At 44.6% G+C, this 18,856-nt stretch overlaps 1 protein-coding gene across 6 annotated transcripts in view; it reads right to left on the reverse strand.

Moving 5' to 3' along the window:
* erc1b (ELKS/RAB6-interacting/CAST family member 1b) overlaps window positions 1–18,856 on the reverse strand; it is a 1,197,549-nt gene that overhangs the window by 212,913 nt on the left and 965,780 nt on the right. For all 6 annotated transcript variants that reach the window (XM_078568271.1, XM_078568270.1, XM_078568269.1 and 3 more), the window contains one exon: window positions 2,074–2,175. In XM_078568271.1, coding sequence (XP_078424397.1) covers window positions 2,074–2,175 — 102 coding nt within the window. The remainder of the gene's footprint in view (window positions 1–2,073; window positions 2,176–18,856) is intronic.

Genomic DNA, 18,856 nt, shown 5'->3' on the forward strand with positions numbered 1-18,856 from the left:
TCTCTTGCAGTCTCCATGTGGTAAAAGCATTACACGCCAAAAATTTTGACACTTTTTAATTTTTGTGGGAATGGGATAGATCTATGAGGGTATCAATCCAATTTAGACAGCAAAATAGTCTTTCAATTTTTGAAGTCTAACTTGCATATTTTGTAGTTACCAATATCATAGCCTGATGGCAATCTCTAATTACTACCAGCCTAATATTACTCTTCTGCAATCACCTTCAGAGATCTGTCAGAAAGCCACTGCATTACTATAGCACAGATCACCACCACAACCACTAAGGTTGAAGAGAGAGTGAAGAGAAGATCAAAATATCTATCAGCGAATTGTGTTTAATTAATGCCAAATTTAGGTTTTAAAAATCTTTGGATTGTAGCAGAAAGGGGAAACTGAGGGAGGCAAGCAAGTCCACGGTTTTGACAACAAGGAAAATAATGAGTAAGAACATCTTGATTTTAAGTTCTAATTTCAACATGATAAGGGGAAGGGAAAAAGCATTTGCAACTGTGAATTATCGTTTATCTGATTGGACTTTATTAACTACATTAAATTACGCAGTTCAACAATTCAGTCTGGGGATATACTTCTACAAAAATGGAAACCGCCTTGCACAAAAGATAAAGAAGATGAAAATGGTTGAGTAAAGGTTGAGAAACCAAAAAATATACTTGGTACGCCCTTTAACATTTCCACATAAAACCCCAGCAATCAGTCCAATTGTTGTTCCTTTGTCTGTCACGTGACATGGAAAGCCAGAATTAAATAAGAAACAATCAGCAGCTAGTAAATGGAAACACATGGCACTTACTTGAACTGGAAAAAAAATGGGCATCTGAGAAACAATTTACTCGTTGGGAATAGCATATATAAACACTGGAACCTAACCATGACTCAAACAGGAGCCACAACTAAAAGCTGCAGTCTGGGGGAGAAAGTCCAGGCCACGTGTGTATGACCACTATATCATTTAAAAAGACAAAAGTACTTGCATATTTTCAATCTGCTGGCTTTCCCTGGATATGTTGTCAAGAGGTTTGCTGAGGCTTCATGGCAGAGTCCATGTATTCAAAAGCATTGAGGTACATTAGACATATTAAGGACAACAAACAGGCTCTGATGTGAGTCTGAATGAATTTTAATAATGTACCTCATAAATTGTTGAGACTGATTAGTGAGGTGGGTTTTTACAAAAGGTGTAGTCATTCTGCTTTATGAACTTTTTTTAAACAGTTTGAACTTTAATTATAACAGATAATCATGATGATTTAAAAAAAATTAACTTACTAAATAGCCTGCAGTCATGGTAAAAATAAAGTTATCTGTTCAGAAACAAGCTGTTAGAGTAAAACCAGTGAATTTCTGGTTGTATAATTATACATACTGACTTTCTTACCCATGGACACACCTCTCCCTCTGGGTTCATTTGCTAAATCATACCTAATCTCATATCCAAAAATTATCTGAAAATAATTGTAAATTTGATTTTATTTCCATTATCATGAAATAAGCTGATCTGCTCCAGCATGTGTTATGAATACATTTATGTCTAGGGTATGGACTTGGTGAGGTTCTCAGAGAAACTCATTTATGCTTAATCCTTCCATGTGCGCTTAGACTTGTGCCAACAAATGAACCGACTGCAATCTGGGTTTGCTGTGGGCAAAACAAATGGGTCTAGTTCACACAGGTGCTGTGCCAACTGGATCAAAGGGCATCAATCTAGGTTTTACTGGCCTAGTAAATCTAGACTGTCATTGCTACTCAAGTGTAGGACACGGGAATCATATGACAATATCTCAATGCACTTAAGGTAATTTATGAACATAACCAGCCTGATGATTTTGCAATTGTAAGAGATATGCCCCTTTTGAGGTTCAATTTTGTAGCCAACCACATTGTTCCTGGTCTTAAGTCACTCAACTCCAAACTTGGTCCAGGTCTGTTGCAAAGGATATTCCCAACATAGACACATCAGCAAGAGAAAGGCTAAGAGAAGTGCTAAGAGTGCCATATAAACCCTAATCGTTAACTGTGCAACTCCCATTTAAACAACAAAATGGTTCCCACCTGTTCTGGGGAGAGTTTGTGATTCATCTGCTCTGAATGTGCTGAGGATTTCAGGTTGTCCTCCTCGTAATTATCTGCCATCAGCTTCATTCTGTTCTGGGTCTGTGAAAAAGAACCAAAAAATATTCATGTCCATTCGGTTAGCCACCTCCACTGATCCTGTTAAGTGAATAATTGACAATATTGTCCTACCAACCTTTGCAGTTAGATGAGCTCTTTGGGGTGAGGGAGGGTAAGTGACTAATATTACACTCTTCCTTACTTCATGTGTCATTAAGGAAACTTAAAAAAATACATACACAAATGTATATATATATACACATATATAAATAAACTAATATTATTCACTGTAAGTTGGAATTTGCAGACATTGATGACACTCCATTCATGCTGAAACAACTTAATGTAGTCCTGTTCCTTTACTTGATTCCCTTGTTTCTTACTAGTCTCTGATACATGCAGGTCTCGTTGGGCTCTTCCCTAACAGGTGATTTTGGAATGGGGTATATATCAGGCTGGTGATGAGAAGGGTAATTATAAATAGCCTGACCATATAGCTAGCGAGATACCTGGACCATTTTAATGGTCAAACTTCAATTTCATGGAGGCGGCAAACTGCTAGCACAAATCAAGTGCTGATAAGTAGCTTGCAGTTCTGGAAGCAATGGGAAATCAGATAGCTCATCGATTTAATTCTCCACCTCCATTCTCACTCTGACCTCTCTATCCTCAGCCTCCTGTGCTGCTCCAATGAAGCTCAACTTAAGTTTGAAAAACAGCACCTCATCTTTTGATTCGACACTTTACAGCATTTCCGAGTTCAACAATTTCAAATCATAACCTCAGGCCTCATTTTTTCAGATGACAGTTGCTGGTGATGATTCTGCTATTCCCATTTGCAATTCCTCTAAATCCTTCTTTTGCTTTTTTTTACTTGTTCTATTATGATCTTCTTTTGCATTGCACATCATCCCTTTTGTCATTTGATCTCTCCCGCTTCTGCACTTGCTCAAAACCTGGTTACATATAACTTTTTCCAGTTCTGATGTCAGACCGTTGACCTGAAATGTTGGTCTGGAATATCCAAGGTGGGTCATGATCCCGACATTGGCCTCGATTCTGAGTCGGAAATCTGAAAGTGGCTGTGGCTGGACATCTGTCACAATCTTCACGAGGTGGTCAATTAAGAAGCTGCCTTTGGGAGCCATACCAGTAAAGTGGGAGGTCTAATCAGAGGGCCTGCAGAAATGTCAGGCTGGCAGGTCTACCGGAAGAGATGGGCATTGCTGAAGTAGGCATGAAGGCGCTTCAATGTGGAGACACAAACGGTTGCCTGCAGTGAAATCAACAAATAAAGAGACCCAAAGTTGATAGGGCATTGGGGCCAGAAATGCCCCTGTGGCAGTCGTGCCGGACGAGGTTGCGGTCTTTGATCCCCACAGCTTGGTCATTGGGGCTTGAAGCCTTTGTCTTTAATGGCCACCCAGCCTCCCACCAGGTGGCCACCTCCAATGAGCTGCCAGGATGAGCACTTGGGAGAGGGGCACTCTGTCAAGAGTAAATTACTGCACCAACACAAAATGGTTCCAAAGTGGGATATCAACTGTTCTAAATGGCTACCAGCCTCTGTGGAGCAGGTTGCCAATCCTGGTCTCAGTCTGCCCCTGGGAAAGTCTCCCGGAGGTAGGAATGGCCAGGGAGCCATCCCGATGTGACTCCTCAATTTTTTCCCAGCTCCCCCACCCCCACAGCCCCCAACCCCATCTCCACAGGGCCGGAAAATTCAGCGGGTTAACTCTGTTTTTCTCTCCACAAATGCTGCCTGACCTACATCTTCATCTTCCAAATGGGAACATTAACCACCCTGGCCTCTATGCTTAATATGGATCCAAGACTGTTATTAAGTTCACTTGCTACAGATTGTTGACTAATCTCTTCATATGCACCTTGAAGCCATTACTAAAGATCAACTGTACACAACCAAAATGCAAAAAAAATGATAATCCCTTAATCACTGTTATCACTGAAGAAGGGAGTTTGTATGTACAGGTAAACCCACTACTCTACAGCCTTGATACTAGTGAAGCTCAGTTCTAGAATACTTTTCTCCCTAAATTTGCCATAATGTCCCAAATGGAACAGAGAACAAAGGTGTGTTTCCCTACAGACTGCAGTTTACATTGCGTGCTTAAATAGATACCACCTTCCATAATTTTACATATTGAAGCAACAATGCATTATATCAATTCATATATATTTTTAAAAACATGTATTGATATTTTACTTGCACTATCTAATAACTGACAAGAAAGGATTTTCTACAGATAGATGCCAACATTTCATAGTTTGGGCATGCCACACAAAAGATGAAATTAACAATTATGCTGAACAAAACCTTTGACTTATACTCATTACACAGCACTTGGAAGTATCACATAGTCACAAACAGTTTGCCCATTCAGTGATCTGCCTCTCCACAATAACTGTAATTTAAATGCATAGCGGTAGAATCATTTACAAAGTTATTGGGCCGAATTTTCGTTCCAGTGTCTCGATCCTGACACTGGGCTGAATTCTGGCTCAGGAGCCCAGGGGCGGCTGTAGCAGGATTCTGGGGGAGATTTTTGAGCAGGGTGCCAAATAAGAGACAGGCAAGGCTGCAGTGTTTGGGTAGTGAGGGAGCGGGTTCTTCAGGCAACAGTGCCTTAGGCGTGGGGCCAGCCGTTGCCACCACAGGCCTCCTCCGTGGGCCATGGAACACCCATGAAGGAGGGCCCCCTGGGAACTCACTGGGAGGCAACAGCTTCACCTGGCTGTCTCTTCATTCAGGACTAGGCCCTCCTGAAGCAGGCAAAATGCCTGCAGGGTAGGGAAGTGGTCCTTAATTGGGCCATTAATTAGCTCAGTTGGCCACCCACCATATTACCAGCGTTCTCGCCTCCCAATCCATCTCCAAGGGCTTGGAAAATTCAGCCCAGATGACATCCAGGCTTAGCATTTGATCACATAATCGACTGTTAGATGTTTCCTGTTTTTAAAGAATCGTGGGTTTTTTGACTTTCCTACTACAAAAAGCTGTGGCTCATCTGTTCCAACTGGTGATGAGAATTGAAACACGTATGGGGCTGGATTTTCTTCTCCAAATGGAGGTGCGAATCGGGTTGCAAAATGCTGAACTTCTTGACTCTCACCGCTCATGTCGCAAGCCCACGCTTTAGGGAATGTTTGCTAGAGGAAAGCGGCAAGTCGGAGAAGCAGCGAGAAGGAGGTTTGGTAAGAGAGAAGGTCATTGAGAGGGAGATTCAATGAAAGGGAAGTTCAATGAGACGGTGGGTCGGCAAGTGGGCAGTTTAGCGAGCATGGCCAGTGGCGACCAGGAGGTCGGAGAGCGGGAAAGGCAGTGACACGAAGGATTGGGGAATGGGAGAGGTAGTGAGTTGGAGGGTTGCGGAGCAGGAAGGGCAGCGAGGCAGAGGTGAGTTAAAAGAGTTAGCATATTTCTTTTACATTTTTAAATTTATTTTATTTTAGAAGTTATTTTGTTTACAAATATAGGAATTTAACAATGGTTGCTTGGTAGTATGGAACTTGAGTATTGCTGAAAAAAGAGACATGTTGTCAAAGCTTTTCATCTTCTACTCATCAGGACAGAAATGCAAGAATACCAAATTTCAAAGGGAATAACAGTTAATACTGCATGCGAAAAGGGTGCCGAATGGTTAGCAAGTGGAATCTGATTGGTAGAGGCTTTGCCATGGAGAATGTACCATGGAACAATTATCCCCCAAGCTTTTGTTTAAATTCAAACCGGGTAAGTTGACTCTGATTGGTTAAGGCATTGCCATGGGGAATGCACCAGGGACCAGTTGTCTCCCAAGCTTTTGTTTAGTTGAAAAAGACTCAATGCCTGGACATATTATTTCTGATTGAAAAGGACAGGGCCCTGCATACGAATCCAAGTAGCTTCTAGCACAAGTAAGTGAGCCACATTGTGAGCCCAACAGATAATTTTTAATTGGTTGTTGGTGTAATTCTTAGCTCAATCAGGATTGTTTAGTGTTGTCCAATCATGGAAGCATATCTAATGTTGAATTCTATGTTCTGAGTTCTGCAAGCATAAGCTGGCTGAATATGGTCAGTACTCAGCCTGTTGCGAACAGCTGAAGGGGCGTGCAGTTTGATGCGATCCTTCAGGTGTCGGGATGTACAGCTTACATACCTGGCATCACAACGGCACTGAAATTGATATACCACATTACTCATGTGTAGTAGTCTTTTTGGCTTGACGCCAGTATCCTGTTAGTGGAGAATTCCACCCTTGTTGCTACTGCATAGTAGCAGTGTTAAACGGCTAGCTTCACCTGTTGCTCAAATTTTTGAAACACCTTACCTTTCCAGGGTAATGTGAGGTAGACTGGGCATTTCTCAAGACTGAAAGTGTGGCCTCAGCAATGTAAAGTATTTCAACTTACAGGGAATAGTGCTTTAATTTTTTTTTCTCTGCTGAGAGATCTTACAGAACCTAACTACAGCTTTCAGATTGATTGTCATGGGAAAATCTGATTCACTTAAAGTTGTTTGATTTAAAGTTGCACATTTCAGGACTGCAACTACAATGTTACGTGGGACTTACTGTACCTAGCTGCAACAGGGTGCACTCTACCCATCAACCTCACTTTGTCAACAGTACTGCATTAAAATGTTTTTTATTTCTCTCAATCAGAAGAACATTCGGATGGGGCAGTGTCCCAATTGCTCAGTGAATAAAAGCATCATCATGTGTTGTTTTAGGCCAGTCTAGCAGAATCCCAGGTTTAATTTCTCTTTGTGCCTAGTGAACTGATTTCAGCCTGGGTGGTTGTTGAGACACACTACTGAACCTTTTCTGAACTGCCTCCAATGCAAGTATATCCCTCCTTAAGTAAGCAGACCAAACCGATACAAAGTACTCCAGCTGCGGTCTCACCAATGCCCTGCACGGTTGCAGCAAGACTTCCCTACTTTTATACACCATCCTGCATGAAATAAATGCTAACATTCCATTTGCCTTCCAATTACTCGCTGTACCTGCATGCTGTTTGTGATTCATGTACAAGGGCATCCAGATGCCTCTGTACCACAGTTTTCTGCAGCCTCTCTCCATTTAAATAATATTCTGCTTTGCTATTCTTCCCACCAAAGTGGGCAACCTCATATTTTCCCACATTGTACTGCATCTGCCCAATTTTTGCCCACTCATTTAACCTATCTTTATCCCTTTGTAGACGCTTTGGCCTGGATTATCACAAGGCTGTAGAGACTCCGCGGACCTTGCAAAATGGCTGATGGGACCAGGATCTGGAAGACATGGCACACTTCCAACAGATCCCATTTTCACCAGTAGGGAAAAGGGGGACAGGGTGTGACTCACATATGAGGGAAACGCAAACTCAGCAGAACTCAATCTAGAGTTCAAAGTGACCCCATTTTCACTGTAGCAAGGGCCTTAACCTGCTATGTGGAAGTTACAAATTTTTAGAGTAGACATATATGCTCTTGAAGGGCAGAGAGGATCGATAGGACTGTCAGGCTATCAAGCTATTTAAATCCCCATCTCTTTGAAAATTAAAAAAAATATGTGTGGGTAAGAGATAAAAAATCAGGTCTAGCAGTTATAAAAGCTGTTTGTTGACATTAGCCTAAGGACATCATTTTGTGATTATTAATGGCTGACTGCTTTGCATAGCTTATAATTGTCCCAACAGAGGGTCCTGAGTTCACAGTTTGATTGATAACTCAAAGAGGTTATAAAAGGATTAGCTGTCTTAATGCGGGATAAGAAATACAAACCTGTTTGCTTTATAAGGGATTAAGTAATTGGGGAGATTTTAAAGTTCAGAATCAGCTTTCATGAAAGGGACTGTTTTTTTTAATATAGTGAAGGCTGTAATAGATACTTAAAATTTTATTTCATCTCAACATGGCTCCTGAAGTCTGCCCATGGTGGATAAAGGGTGAGTTGGCATGGAGGATGTGAGGGAAAAGGGCAGTGGGTGGGTTGACATGAGTTGGCATTGGGCTATAAGGGCCATGGGGGTGGTAGGGGGAACTAGAGTTGGCATATAAAGTAAAGGGTCCATGGAGGGTGAGTGGGTGTATGAATTGGCATTAAAGATATGAGGGGCCATTGGGGATGGGTGAAGGGCATGAATGAAGTGAGAGTTAGAGGATCTAAAATTTGGGCAAACAACTGGGAGAAAGCTTTTAAACAGCTTGCTTTGCCAATCAACAGCCTGTGGCTGCCTCTAACCTACATCTGGGAGCAGTAGGCCCGACTCCGTCCCACACCTCCTCCCCAAACCACCTGCCCCTGATTTCCCACCCCCCCCACCCCCGCAGAAGAACTCAGAAGAACCTGCCATTCAGGGGAGTTTTTCTTGCATCAAGTGCGGTGAGATAGGAAATTTCCTGACTTGCGCTACCCGCTTCTGGATCGAAATCCTCGCATCTTGTTTTCCTACCTATCTTTGAATCATCAGCAAATTTGGCTACAATTCATTTGGTCCCTTCAGTCAAGTCATTAATATAGATTGTAAATAATTGAAGCCCCAGCACTGATCCCTGTGGCACCCCACTGAAAATGACCCATTATCCTGAGTCTGTTTTCTGTTAGTTAGCCAATCCTCTATCCATGCTAATATACCTCAACACTCTGAGCTCTTAGCTTGTGCAATAACTTTTTATGTAGCACCTTATTGAATGTCTTTTGGAAATCCAAATATACTACATCTACTGGTTCTCTTTTATCCATCCTGCTTGTTACATCCTCAAAGAACTCTAATAAATTTGTAAAACATAATTTCCCTTTCACAAAACCATGTTGACTATGCTTGATTGTATTATAATTTTCTAAATGTCTTGCTATTACTTACTTAACAATGGATTCCAGCTATATCCCAATGACAGATGTTAGGCTAACTGGCCTATAGTTTCCTGCTTTCTGTCTCCCATCTTTTTGAACAGAGATGTTACATTTATGGTTTTCCAATCTATTGGGACCGTTCCAGAATCTAGGGAATTATGGAAGATTACAAGCAATGCATCCATATTTCTTCAGCCACTTCTTTTAAGAAACTAGGTTGTCGGCCATCAGGTCCTGGGGACCTCTTAGACCCATTAGTTTTCTCCAGTACTTTTCCTCCAGTAATAATGATTTTTTTTTTTAAAAGTTCTTTCCTCCCTCCCAGGGGTGAGTGAAAGAAAACATTGTATGGATCACAGAGAAAAGTCCAATTGGCGCATGGAAAACTGTTCCTTACTCAAACTATACATAATTCATGCTAATACTAGACCTTTCCCAAGCTAATCTCGAGTAAAATTTATGAAAAAAAATCTCTTTCCTCTGAAGAGTTAATCATACAAAAACTTCAGAATGTCTACCCAAATTCCTATTCTACATTATTTGTCCTTGATCAACTTGGTTTCCTTGCTTCCAATTGTTAAAATAAACAAATTATTCCACTCAGGATTTAATTATCTATTTGAACTTCTCCTTATTACTATCCAGAAACAGATGAAATTTATCTACTGGCAGCTCTTTTCATATTGTTGTTAATCAACATAATTAATTGATTTTTAAACATTTTCCTGCACTGAAGAACCAACTATTGCAGTACAGGCAAGCAATAGAAACATAATTTAGCTCATATGAAGCACATGTGAAGGCCAAGGGCGGTGATAGAATTTATTGAGCTTCTTGGCTTCATTGGGTTCAAGAATCAGGTTGTAAAGATGTTAAAAACAAAAAGCTAAAAGCTACTGCGGATGCTGGAAATCCAAAACAAAAACAGAATTACCTGGAAAAACTCAGCAGGTCTGGCAGCATCGGCGGAGAAGAAATCAGTTAACGTTTCGAGCCTTCATGGCCCTTCGGCAGAACTGAAGCATAGTTAGAAGAAGGGAGAAATATAAATTGGTTTAAGGTGGGGTGGGTGGGGGAGAGAGAGACATTGAGGGTGTGGTGATTGTGGAGATGAGCAGATAATCAAAAGATGTCACAGACAAAAGGGTCAAAGAGGTGTTTTGTCTGAGAAAAGTGCTAATTAAGAATGGAGGACAGGATATTCAAAGTACAGCTCTAGTGGGGGTGGGGTGGAAAGGCTAACAAGGTTTTAGTTTTAGATTTAAAAATAATGGAAATAGGTGGGGAAAGAAGAATCTATATAAATTATTGAAAAAAAAGCAGGGGGGGGGTGGGGGGGTGAAGAAACGGGGTGGGGATGGGGGGAGGGGGAGTTTAAGATCTAAAGTTGTTGAATTCAATATTCAGCCCGGAAGGCTGTAAAGTGCCTAGTCGGAAGATGAGGTGCTGTTCCTCCCGTTTGCGTTGGGCTTCACTGGAACAATGCAGCAAGCCAAGGACAGACATGTGGGCAAGAGAACAGGGTGGAGTGTTAAAATGGCAAGCGACAGGGAGGTTTGGGTCTTTCTTGCGGACAGACCGCAGGTGTTCCGCAAAACGGTCGCCCAGTTTGCGTTTGGTCTCTCCAATGTAGAGGAGACCGCATTGGGAGCAACGAATGCAGTAGACTAAGTTAGGGGAAATGCAAGTGAAATGCTGCTTCACTTGAAAGGAGTGTTTGGGCCCTTGGACGGTGAGGAGAGAGGAAGTGAAGGGGCAGGTGTTGCATCTTCTGCGTGGGCATGGGGAGGTGCCATAAGTGGGGGTTGAAGAGTAGGGGGTGATGGAGGAGTGGACCAGGGTGTCACGGAGGGAACGATCCCTACGGAATGCTGTCAGGGGGGGTGAAGGGAAGATGTGTTTGGTGGTGGCATCATGCTGGAGTTGGCGGAAATGGCGGAGGATGATCCTTTGAATGCGGAGGCTGGTGGGGTGATAAGTGAGGACAAGGGGGACCCTATCATGTTTCTGGGAAGGAGGAGAAGGCGTGAGGGAGGATGCGCGGGATATGGGCCGGACACGGTTGAGGGCCCTGTCAATGACCGTGGATGGAAAACCTCGGTTAAGGAAGAAGGTGGACATGTCAGAGGAGCTGCTTTTGAAGGTAGCGTCATCAGAACAGATGCGACGGAGGCGAAGGAACTGAGAGAATGGGATGGAGTCTTTACAAGAAGCGGGGTGTGAGGAGCTGTAGTCGAGGTAGCTGTGGGAGTCGGTAGGCTTGTAATGGATATTGGTGGACAGTCTATCATCAGAAATTGAGACAGAGAGGTCAAGGAAGGGAAGAGAAGTGTCAGAGATGGACCATGTGAAGATGATGGAGGGGTGGAGATTGGAAGCAAAATTAATAAATTTTTCCAGGTCCCGACGAGAGCATGAAGCAGCACCGAAGTAATCATCGATGTACCGGAGAAAGAGTTGTGGGAGGGGGCCGGAGTAGGACTGGAACAAGGAATGTTCCACATACCCCATAAAGAGACAGGCATAGCTGGGGCCCATGCGGGTACCCATAGCCACACCTTTTATTTGCAGGAAGTGAGAGGAGTTAAAGGAGAAATTGTTCAGTGTGAGAACAAGTTCAGCCAGACGAAGGAGAGTAGTGGTGGATGGGGATTGTTGGGGCCTCTGTTCAAGGAAGAAGCTAAGGACCCTCAGACCATCCTGGTGGGGGATGGAGGTGTAGAGGGATTGGACATCCATGGTGAAGAGGAAGCGGTTGGGGCCAGGGAACTGGAAATTGTTGATGTGACGTAAGGTGTCAGAGGAATCACGGATGTAGGTGGGAAGGGACTGGACAAGGGGAGAGAGAAGGGAGTCAAGATAACGAGAAATGAGTTCCGTGGGGCAGGAACAGGCTGACACGATCGGTCTGCCAGGACAGTTCTGTTTGTGGATTTTGGGTAGGAGGTAGAAGCGGGCCGTCCGAGGTTGGGCGACTATCAAGTTGGAAGCTGTGGGAGGAAGATCTCCAGAGGAGATGAGGTCAGTGACAGTCCTGGAAACAATGGCTTGATGTTCTGTGGTGGGGTCATGGTCCAGGGAGAGGTAGGAGGAAATGTCCGCATCTGTTCTGATGACGCTACCTTCAAAAACAGCTCCTCTGACATGTCCTCCTTCTTCCTTAACCGAGGTTTTCCATCCACGGTCGTTGACAGGGCCCTCAACCGTGTCCGGCCCATATCCCGCGCATCCTCCCTCACGCCTTCTCCTCCTTCCCAGAAACATGATAGGGTCCCCCTTGTCCTCACTTATCACCCCACCAGCCTCCGCATTCAAAGGATCATCCTCCGCCATTTCCGCCAACTCCAGCATGATGCCACCACCAAACACATCTTCCCTTCACCCCCCCCTGACAGCATTCCGTAGGGATCGTTCCCTCCGGGACACCCTGGTCCACTCCTCCATCACCCCCTACTCCTCAACCCCCACCTATGGCACCTCCCCATGCCCACGCAGAAGATGCAACACCTGCCCCTTCACTTCCTCTCTCCTCACCGTCCAAGGGCCCAAACACTCCTTTCAAGTGAAGCAGCATTTCACTTGCATTTCCCCTAACTTAGTCTACTGCATTCGTTGCTCCCAATGCGGTCTCCTCTACATTGGAGAGACCAAACGCAAACTGGGCGACCGTTTTGCGGAACACCTGCGGTCTGTCCGCAAGAAAGACCCAAACCTCCCTGTCGCTTGCCATTTTAACACTCCACCCTGTTCTCTTGCCCACATGTCTGTCCTTGGCTTGCTGCATTGTTCCAGTGAAGCCCAACGCAAACGGGAGGAACAGCACCTCATCTTCCGACTAGGCACTTTACAGCCTTCCGGGCTGAATATTGAATTCAACAACTTTAGATCTTAAACTCCCCCTCCCACCATCCCCACCCCGTTTCTTCACCCCCCCCCCCACCCCACCCCTGCTTTTTTTTCAATAATTTATATAGATTCTTCTTTCCCCACCTATTTCCATTATTTTTAAATCTAAAACTAAAACCTTGTTAGCCTTTCCACCCCACCCCCACTAGAGCTGCACTTTGAATATCCTGTCCTCCATTCTTAATTAGCACTTTTCTCAGACAAAACACCTCTTTGACCCTTTTGTCTGTGACATCTTTTGATTATCTGCTCATCTCCACAATCACCACACCCTCAATGTCTCTCTCTCCCCCCACCCCCCCACCACCTTAAACCAATTTATATTTCTCCCTTCTTCTAACTATGCTTCAGTTCTGCCGAAGGGCCATGAAGGCTCGAAACGTTAACTGATTTCTTCTCTGCCGATGCTGCCAGACCTGCTGAGTTTTTCCAGGTAATTCTGTTTTTGTAAAGATGTTACCTGAGTTACTGGGGATGAATTTCAATGGATGGAAGGGTCTACAGCTCATTTCCTGGAACTTCGGTGGTAAAGGCAGATAAACCATGGTAAAATACAGTTTCCTGGGGTTCCATGGCTCTTCCACAAAAGTTACTGCAGGGAACAGGAGGACCACCATGGAAATGAACCCTCAAGCATCAGAAAAACCCTTGCAGTGAGGTAAAAGAGCAATAACTTGCATTTATATAGCACCCTTAATATAGTAAAATGTTCCAAGCTGCTTCACAGGAACATCATCAAACAACTTTTGTCATGGAGCCAAAAAAGAGATATTAGAAAAAGGAAAGGTAGGTTTTAAGGAGCATCTTAAAGGAGGAAAGAGAGAAAGAGAGGCAGAGAGGTTTAGAGAGGAAACTCAAGAGTTTAGGATATAGGCAGTTGGACGCACGGTCAACTGGTCATTTCAGCTCATTAATTATGCATCTGCGAGGATCTTGGCAAATTTTGTGACAGAACAAGCAGTAAATCGCCCATCCCGCCATTACCTCATGGGGTTGAAGGCCCTGGCACCATATTTAAAGGACAAGTGATAGACATTCACTCATTGCATAGTGGGGTGAAGAAAGTAGGAATGTGTAAGTGGCCAGAATTGGAGGAGTTCAGAGATCTTTTAAGGCTGGGGGAAGTTATAGAGATGGGGAATGGCAAGGCCATGAGGGGTTTTCAAAACAAGGATGAGAATCTTGATACAAGTGGTATAATAGCGGTACAAGACCATGAATATTGTATGAGACTGAACTCCTTCAGATATCATGTCGCATGATGTATAGGTACACACTACCAACAATCAATGCAACATAAAAACATAAGGGATGTAATTTTGGCATGGGTTTTCCCAATTATCCTCTGTAACATTAGCACCAAGGCTCCTTAGACAGCGCTTTCCAAACCCATGACCACTACCTTCTAGAAGGACAAAGGCAGCAGATAGATGGGAGCAGCACCACCTGGAAGTTCCCCTCCAAGCCATTTACCATCCTGACTTGGAAATATATCGCCATTTCTTCACTGCTGCTGGGTCAAAATCCTGGAACTCCCTTCCTAACAGTACTGTGGGTGTATCTACACCACATGGACTGCAGTGGTTCAAGAAGGCAGCCCACCACCAGCTTCTCAAGGGCAACTAGGGATGGGCAATAAATGCTGTCCAAGACACGGAAACCCACATCCCATGAATGAATGAAAAAAAAAGTAGAGTTGCAGAAGCCCCATAGAAACTTAAGAACATAAGAACTAGGAGCAGGAGTAGGCAATTCAGCCCCTCGAGCCTGCCTCAATATTCAATACGATCATGGCTGATTGTATTTCGGCCTCAACTCCAATTTCCTGCCCTCTCCCCATAACCTTTCAACCCGTTACTAATTAAAAATCTATCTACCTCCTCCTTAAATTTATTCAGCGTCCCAGCATCCACTGCACTCTGAGGTAGTGAATTCCACAGATTCACTACCCTTTGAGAAAAGTAATTCCTCCTCATCTCTGATTTAAATCTACCACCCCTTAGCCTAAAACTATGGCCTCTCATTCTAGAATGCCCCACAAGGGGAAACATCCGCTCCATGTCTACTTTGTTATCCCCTTTAGCATCTTATATACCTCAATTAGATCTCCTCTCATCCTTGTAAACTCTAGCGAGTATAGGTCTAAACTACTTCAATCTCTCCTCATAAGACAAGCCCCTGAAAAAAAAAATAAACCGAGGGTGTAATTTTCCATTCTGGAGACTAAATCCAGTGGTGGGCAGGAAAGTCGGTGTGATTCCTGCTGGGCGGTGGGGCGTGTGAACTCGCATGATCTTCAATTATTCAACTCATTAATTATGCATCTGCGAGGACCTTGGCAAATTTTGTGACGGAACAAGCAGGGAGTCGCCCGTCCCGCCATTGCCTCATGGGGTCGAAGGCCCTGGCACCATATTTAAAGGGCAACCAACAGACATTCACTCATTGCAGGCCAGGACTCCACATTACCGCTCCAGAATCCTTGCAGCCACAGCTCATACTGGAAAAGCTCACAGATGTGAACAACCACACCACGGGACATACGAGGGCATCTGCAGCATTGCCTCTTGCTGATCTCAAGATAAGAGAACTGCTAGCGATACACCCATGGTCGGGCCAATGCTCACTGTTGCAGTGGTCCATGTTCACCAGCCCCTTGGCCTTTTAGAGGCCCTGCTGCCTCTTGCTGCTCAGATCCTTGCCCCTCATGGTCCTGTGCCAAATGGCGACGTGCCCTCCTTCTCCTCATCTGGGTGAGGTCCATTACCAAGGCAGGGTTGTCTGCAGACTGCATTATCGACACCTCCGTGGGTGTGTGAACGAATTGAAGTGATACATTAAGTGAGCATTTCCTTTACAAGTTTCCATCCATCTCAAAACCAGCAGGCAAGTGATAAGTCCTTCACCTGGCCTCCATCTAGACAAGGCGTTCCCACCCCACTCCTTCCAAGTAAAGGACATCCAGGAGGACCAGAGATGGGTGTTCCTCTGGTTCATAAATGATTCGGTATGGAGACAATGTTCTTCGATCAGGGTGATGACAGCCATGTTCAAGAAGCCTCACACAGACACTTTTCTGCTTGTTTCCACTACCCTAGAGACGCTATAGAGGGGCCATTGTCTTGGCTGCAGAGAAGGCTAACCGCATGATCCCTTGTCAGCCATGACTATTCATTTGGGAGGATGAGGTTTGGTGTCGGAAATTGGCTGCCCTCTGCCAGCTGTGCCTCTTGGAGGCATCCACCTCCCTCCCTCCCTGCCTCTGACTGTAGCTGATGGCAAATGGCACAGAATGAATGGCAGTTCCACATCTTGCTGGGATCTCGATGTTATGAGACCCATGAGTTGGGAACAAACCTGCTGCAATGAGGCTTCACCATAGAGAGGAGACACACTGAGCATCGTTAACATCCAGTTACCTTATAATTATTCGGGTGTTCCTTTAGTCGGCCACTTGTGCTGACCTTGGACTCCACCCATCCAAAAAGACCCTCCACCTACTGCGAGGATTCACATGTCCAGAGAAACTGTGTTGTCAAGAACAGCCTTGTGTGCAATTTTTCAGGCACACATACAACCTTCTAACCTCTCCCTGTCAGCCACCAACTTCCACCCATCACCAGAGGCCCGCTGAATATCACCATTCCTCTCTCTTCCTTCTGTTACCCTTGAACCTCCCTCCATTTCCCTAGACCCGATAAAGATCCACCTCCACATGCCTTCCCTCCCCTCAGAGCCAACACCTTTTACCATCCCCATGCCCATCCTGACCCTGCCCCCGTCTGTTATCCGAGCCACCTGTCTTGTCCCCTCTGTGACCCACTCGATGAGACCTTCACCTACTAAGCTCTCGCCCTGGGCCTGCCACCCCATTGCATCCCTCTTCCCCCTGTGACTGTTCCCTCCTACCACCAGTACCGTGAGTTCTCCCTCAAGGATCCCACCGGTGACATAACTGACCCCACACTCTAAGACACTCCCCAACCTCCCCGGTCACGCCGCCCTTCTTCAGATACCATCTCCCTCCCCTGGACACTCTCCCCACCTTCCCTGGAAACTCTTCCCGCCACCACCTCACTATTTCCCCCATAATCCTGCCTCCACTGTCCAGCTTTGGTGCAACTTGTGGTACGGGTGCCTGGACTCATGCAGCACTGCTCTTAAAGATAGGTGAAAGCAGTGTCTATGTACCGTGAAATGAAGTGAAGCTCAACAGGTACATGTCACTTATATAGAGTCAGGAAACAGACCATTCTAATAAATCACTGGTGGGGCACTTAATTTGGAGGGTGACCGCAATTCTGGCAAGTTGGCCTTTTAATAAGCATTCATGAGACACAAATTAATGCAAATGTGGTTCCCAACATCGATCAGTGGGAAACACGAGCTACCTTTAACTTGCCATCAAAGTCAGGAGAACAAAATTCCAAATTAAGTTCTTGCTGGTGGGAAACAGACTTTTTCATCACCCCAAATTTAGTGCCTCTGCCTGCTGAATCCTGCTGTGGCCGAGGAGTCGAAAATTCCACCCTGAGTTTCTGTGGATCACTGAAGTTCTGTTGTACTACTGGGAGACAAAAATGTGAGTTTGTGTGGTCTATATGAATAATCTATGCATGATATTCAGCTGTAATATGAGTGGGACAGGAGTGAGTTACAAGAGTGAATTTTTGCAGAACAGGAATCTGCTTTGAATCAACCAATAACTAAGTACTAGAACAATACATAAAATACAGAACCAGAGATAGAAAGGAGACTGAGTAACAAGTCAGTAATTCCAGTCAGTGGTTCAGACATCATTCTAAACTGGGAACTAGTCTTAACATGGAGTTCCTATCCCTATAGCTTGTTCTCTGGGATTTTTCTTTTATTTTTTATGGTATGATCACTATATGGGTGAAATTTAATGTAGACACCGAATGTCTTGCTCTGTCTTGGCTAGAGAGATGGTGAGAACCCCGTGTCATTTCCTTTCAGGAAGGCCCACCAAATGATGTACCAGTCAAGGAATTAACTGAGCAGCGGCAGGCCTTCCCTGCGATCAAAGACCCTGGTGGTTGAAATCTTGCCCTCCAAGAGTTGCCGGCTAAATAGAGGCTGGCAGCAGTGCATTGCTCAGCAGCGCCACTGGAGAGGTAGTGCCTACTGCCGATACTGCACACATCCGAGGCCCAGGATTGCCAAGGCACACAGGCCACAGGTGAGTGATGGCGGGAGGAGCATTGTGGAAAGTGGGAGGGGTGTTGGAAGCAAGGGAAGGGGGGTGGCTCTCGGCTGCACTCACTCTTTCTGAAGCCAGGTCCTTTGTTCAGGCACTGAGTGCCTAACAATGAGAGACCTCCAGAAACCCGCAAATTTATGGGTTTCCCATTTGGCAAGATTCCCCCTCACCGCTGCTGGGTGAAAACAAGCAGCAGCGGTATGAGGCCCTTAAGTGGGCATTAATTTCCCACTGAAGGGCATCAATTAGCAGAGGAGCGGGAAGACCATCACAAGCCTCCCACCTTAGACTTAATCGGGACAGAGATGGGAAGGTGGCGGGGTTCCAGGGGAGGGCATTAAATTCCAGCCCAAGTAATTTTCAATCATTTCATAAGTTTCTTTTTACTGGAGTATGTATGGTGCTGAAGGGCAGCTGTTGCTGTCTGGGGGAGGATCAGTTTGAATGCAGCATGTTTTGGTAGCTAGAAAATAAGGGTTTTTTTTAAAGAAAAGAAAAATTACAGCATCAAGTGACCTCAAGAAACCTTGAAAAGTTTGGCATTTCAAATGACAGGCTCAATTAACTTGCTGTTTATATTCAATTCCTTTGATGCAGTAAATAGAACCTAAGTATCAGGAAAAAGAACACTCTGTAGAAATGATGTAGATATCAGGATATAACATCAGTGGAAGCTGTTTGATTTCAGGAACAGCCTCGTATGGCAGGTAGTCAAGTATAACTACATATTTCTCAGCAGATTCCTGGAAAATAAA

This window comes from Cetorhinus maximus, chromosome 22 (genome assembly GCF_964194155.1).
Source record: "Cetorhinus maximus chromosome 22, sCetMax3.hap1.1, whole genome shotgun sequence".
Taxonomy (NCBI): Eukaryota; Metazoa; Chordata; class Chondrichthyes; order Lamniformes; family Cetorhinidae; genus Cetorhinus; species Cetorhinus maximus.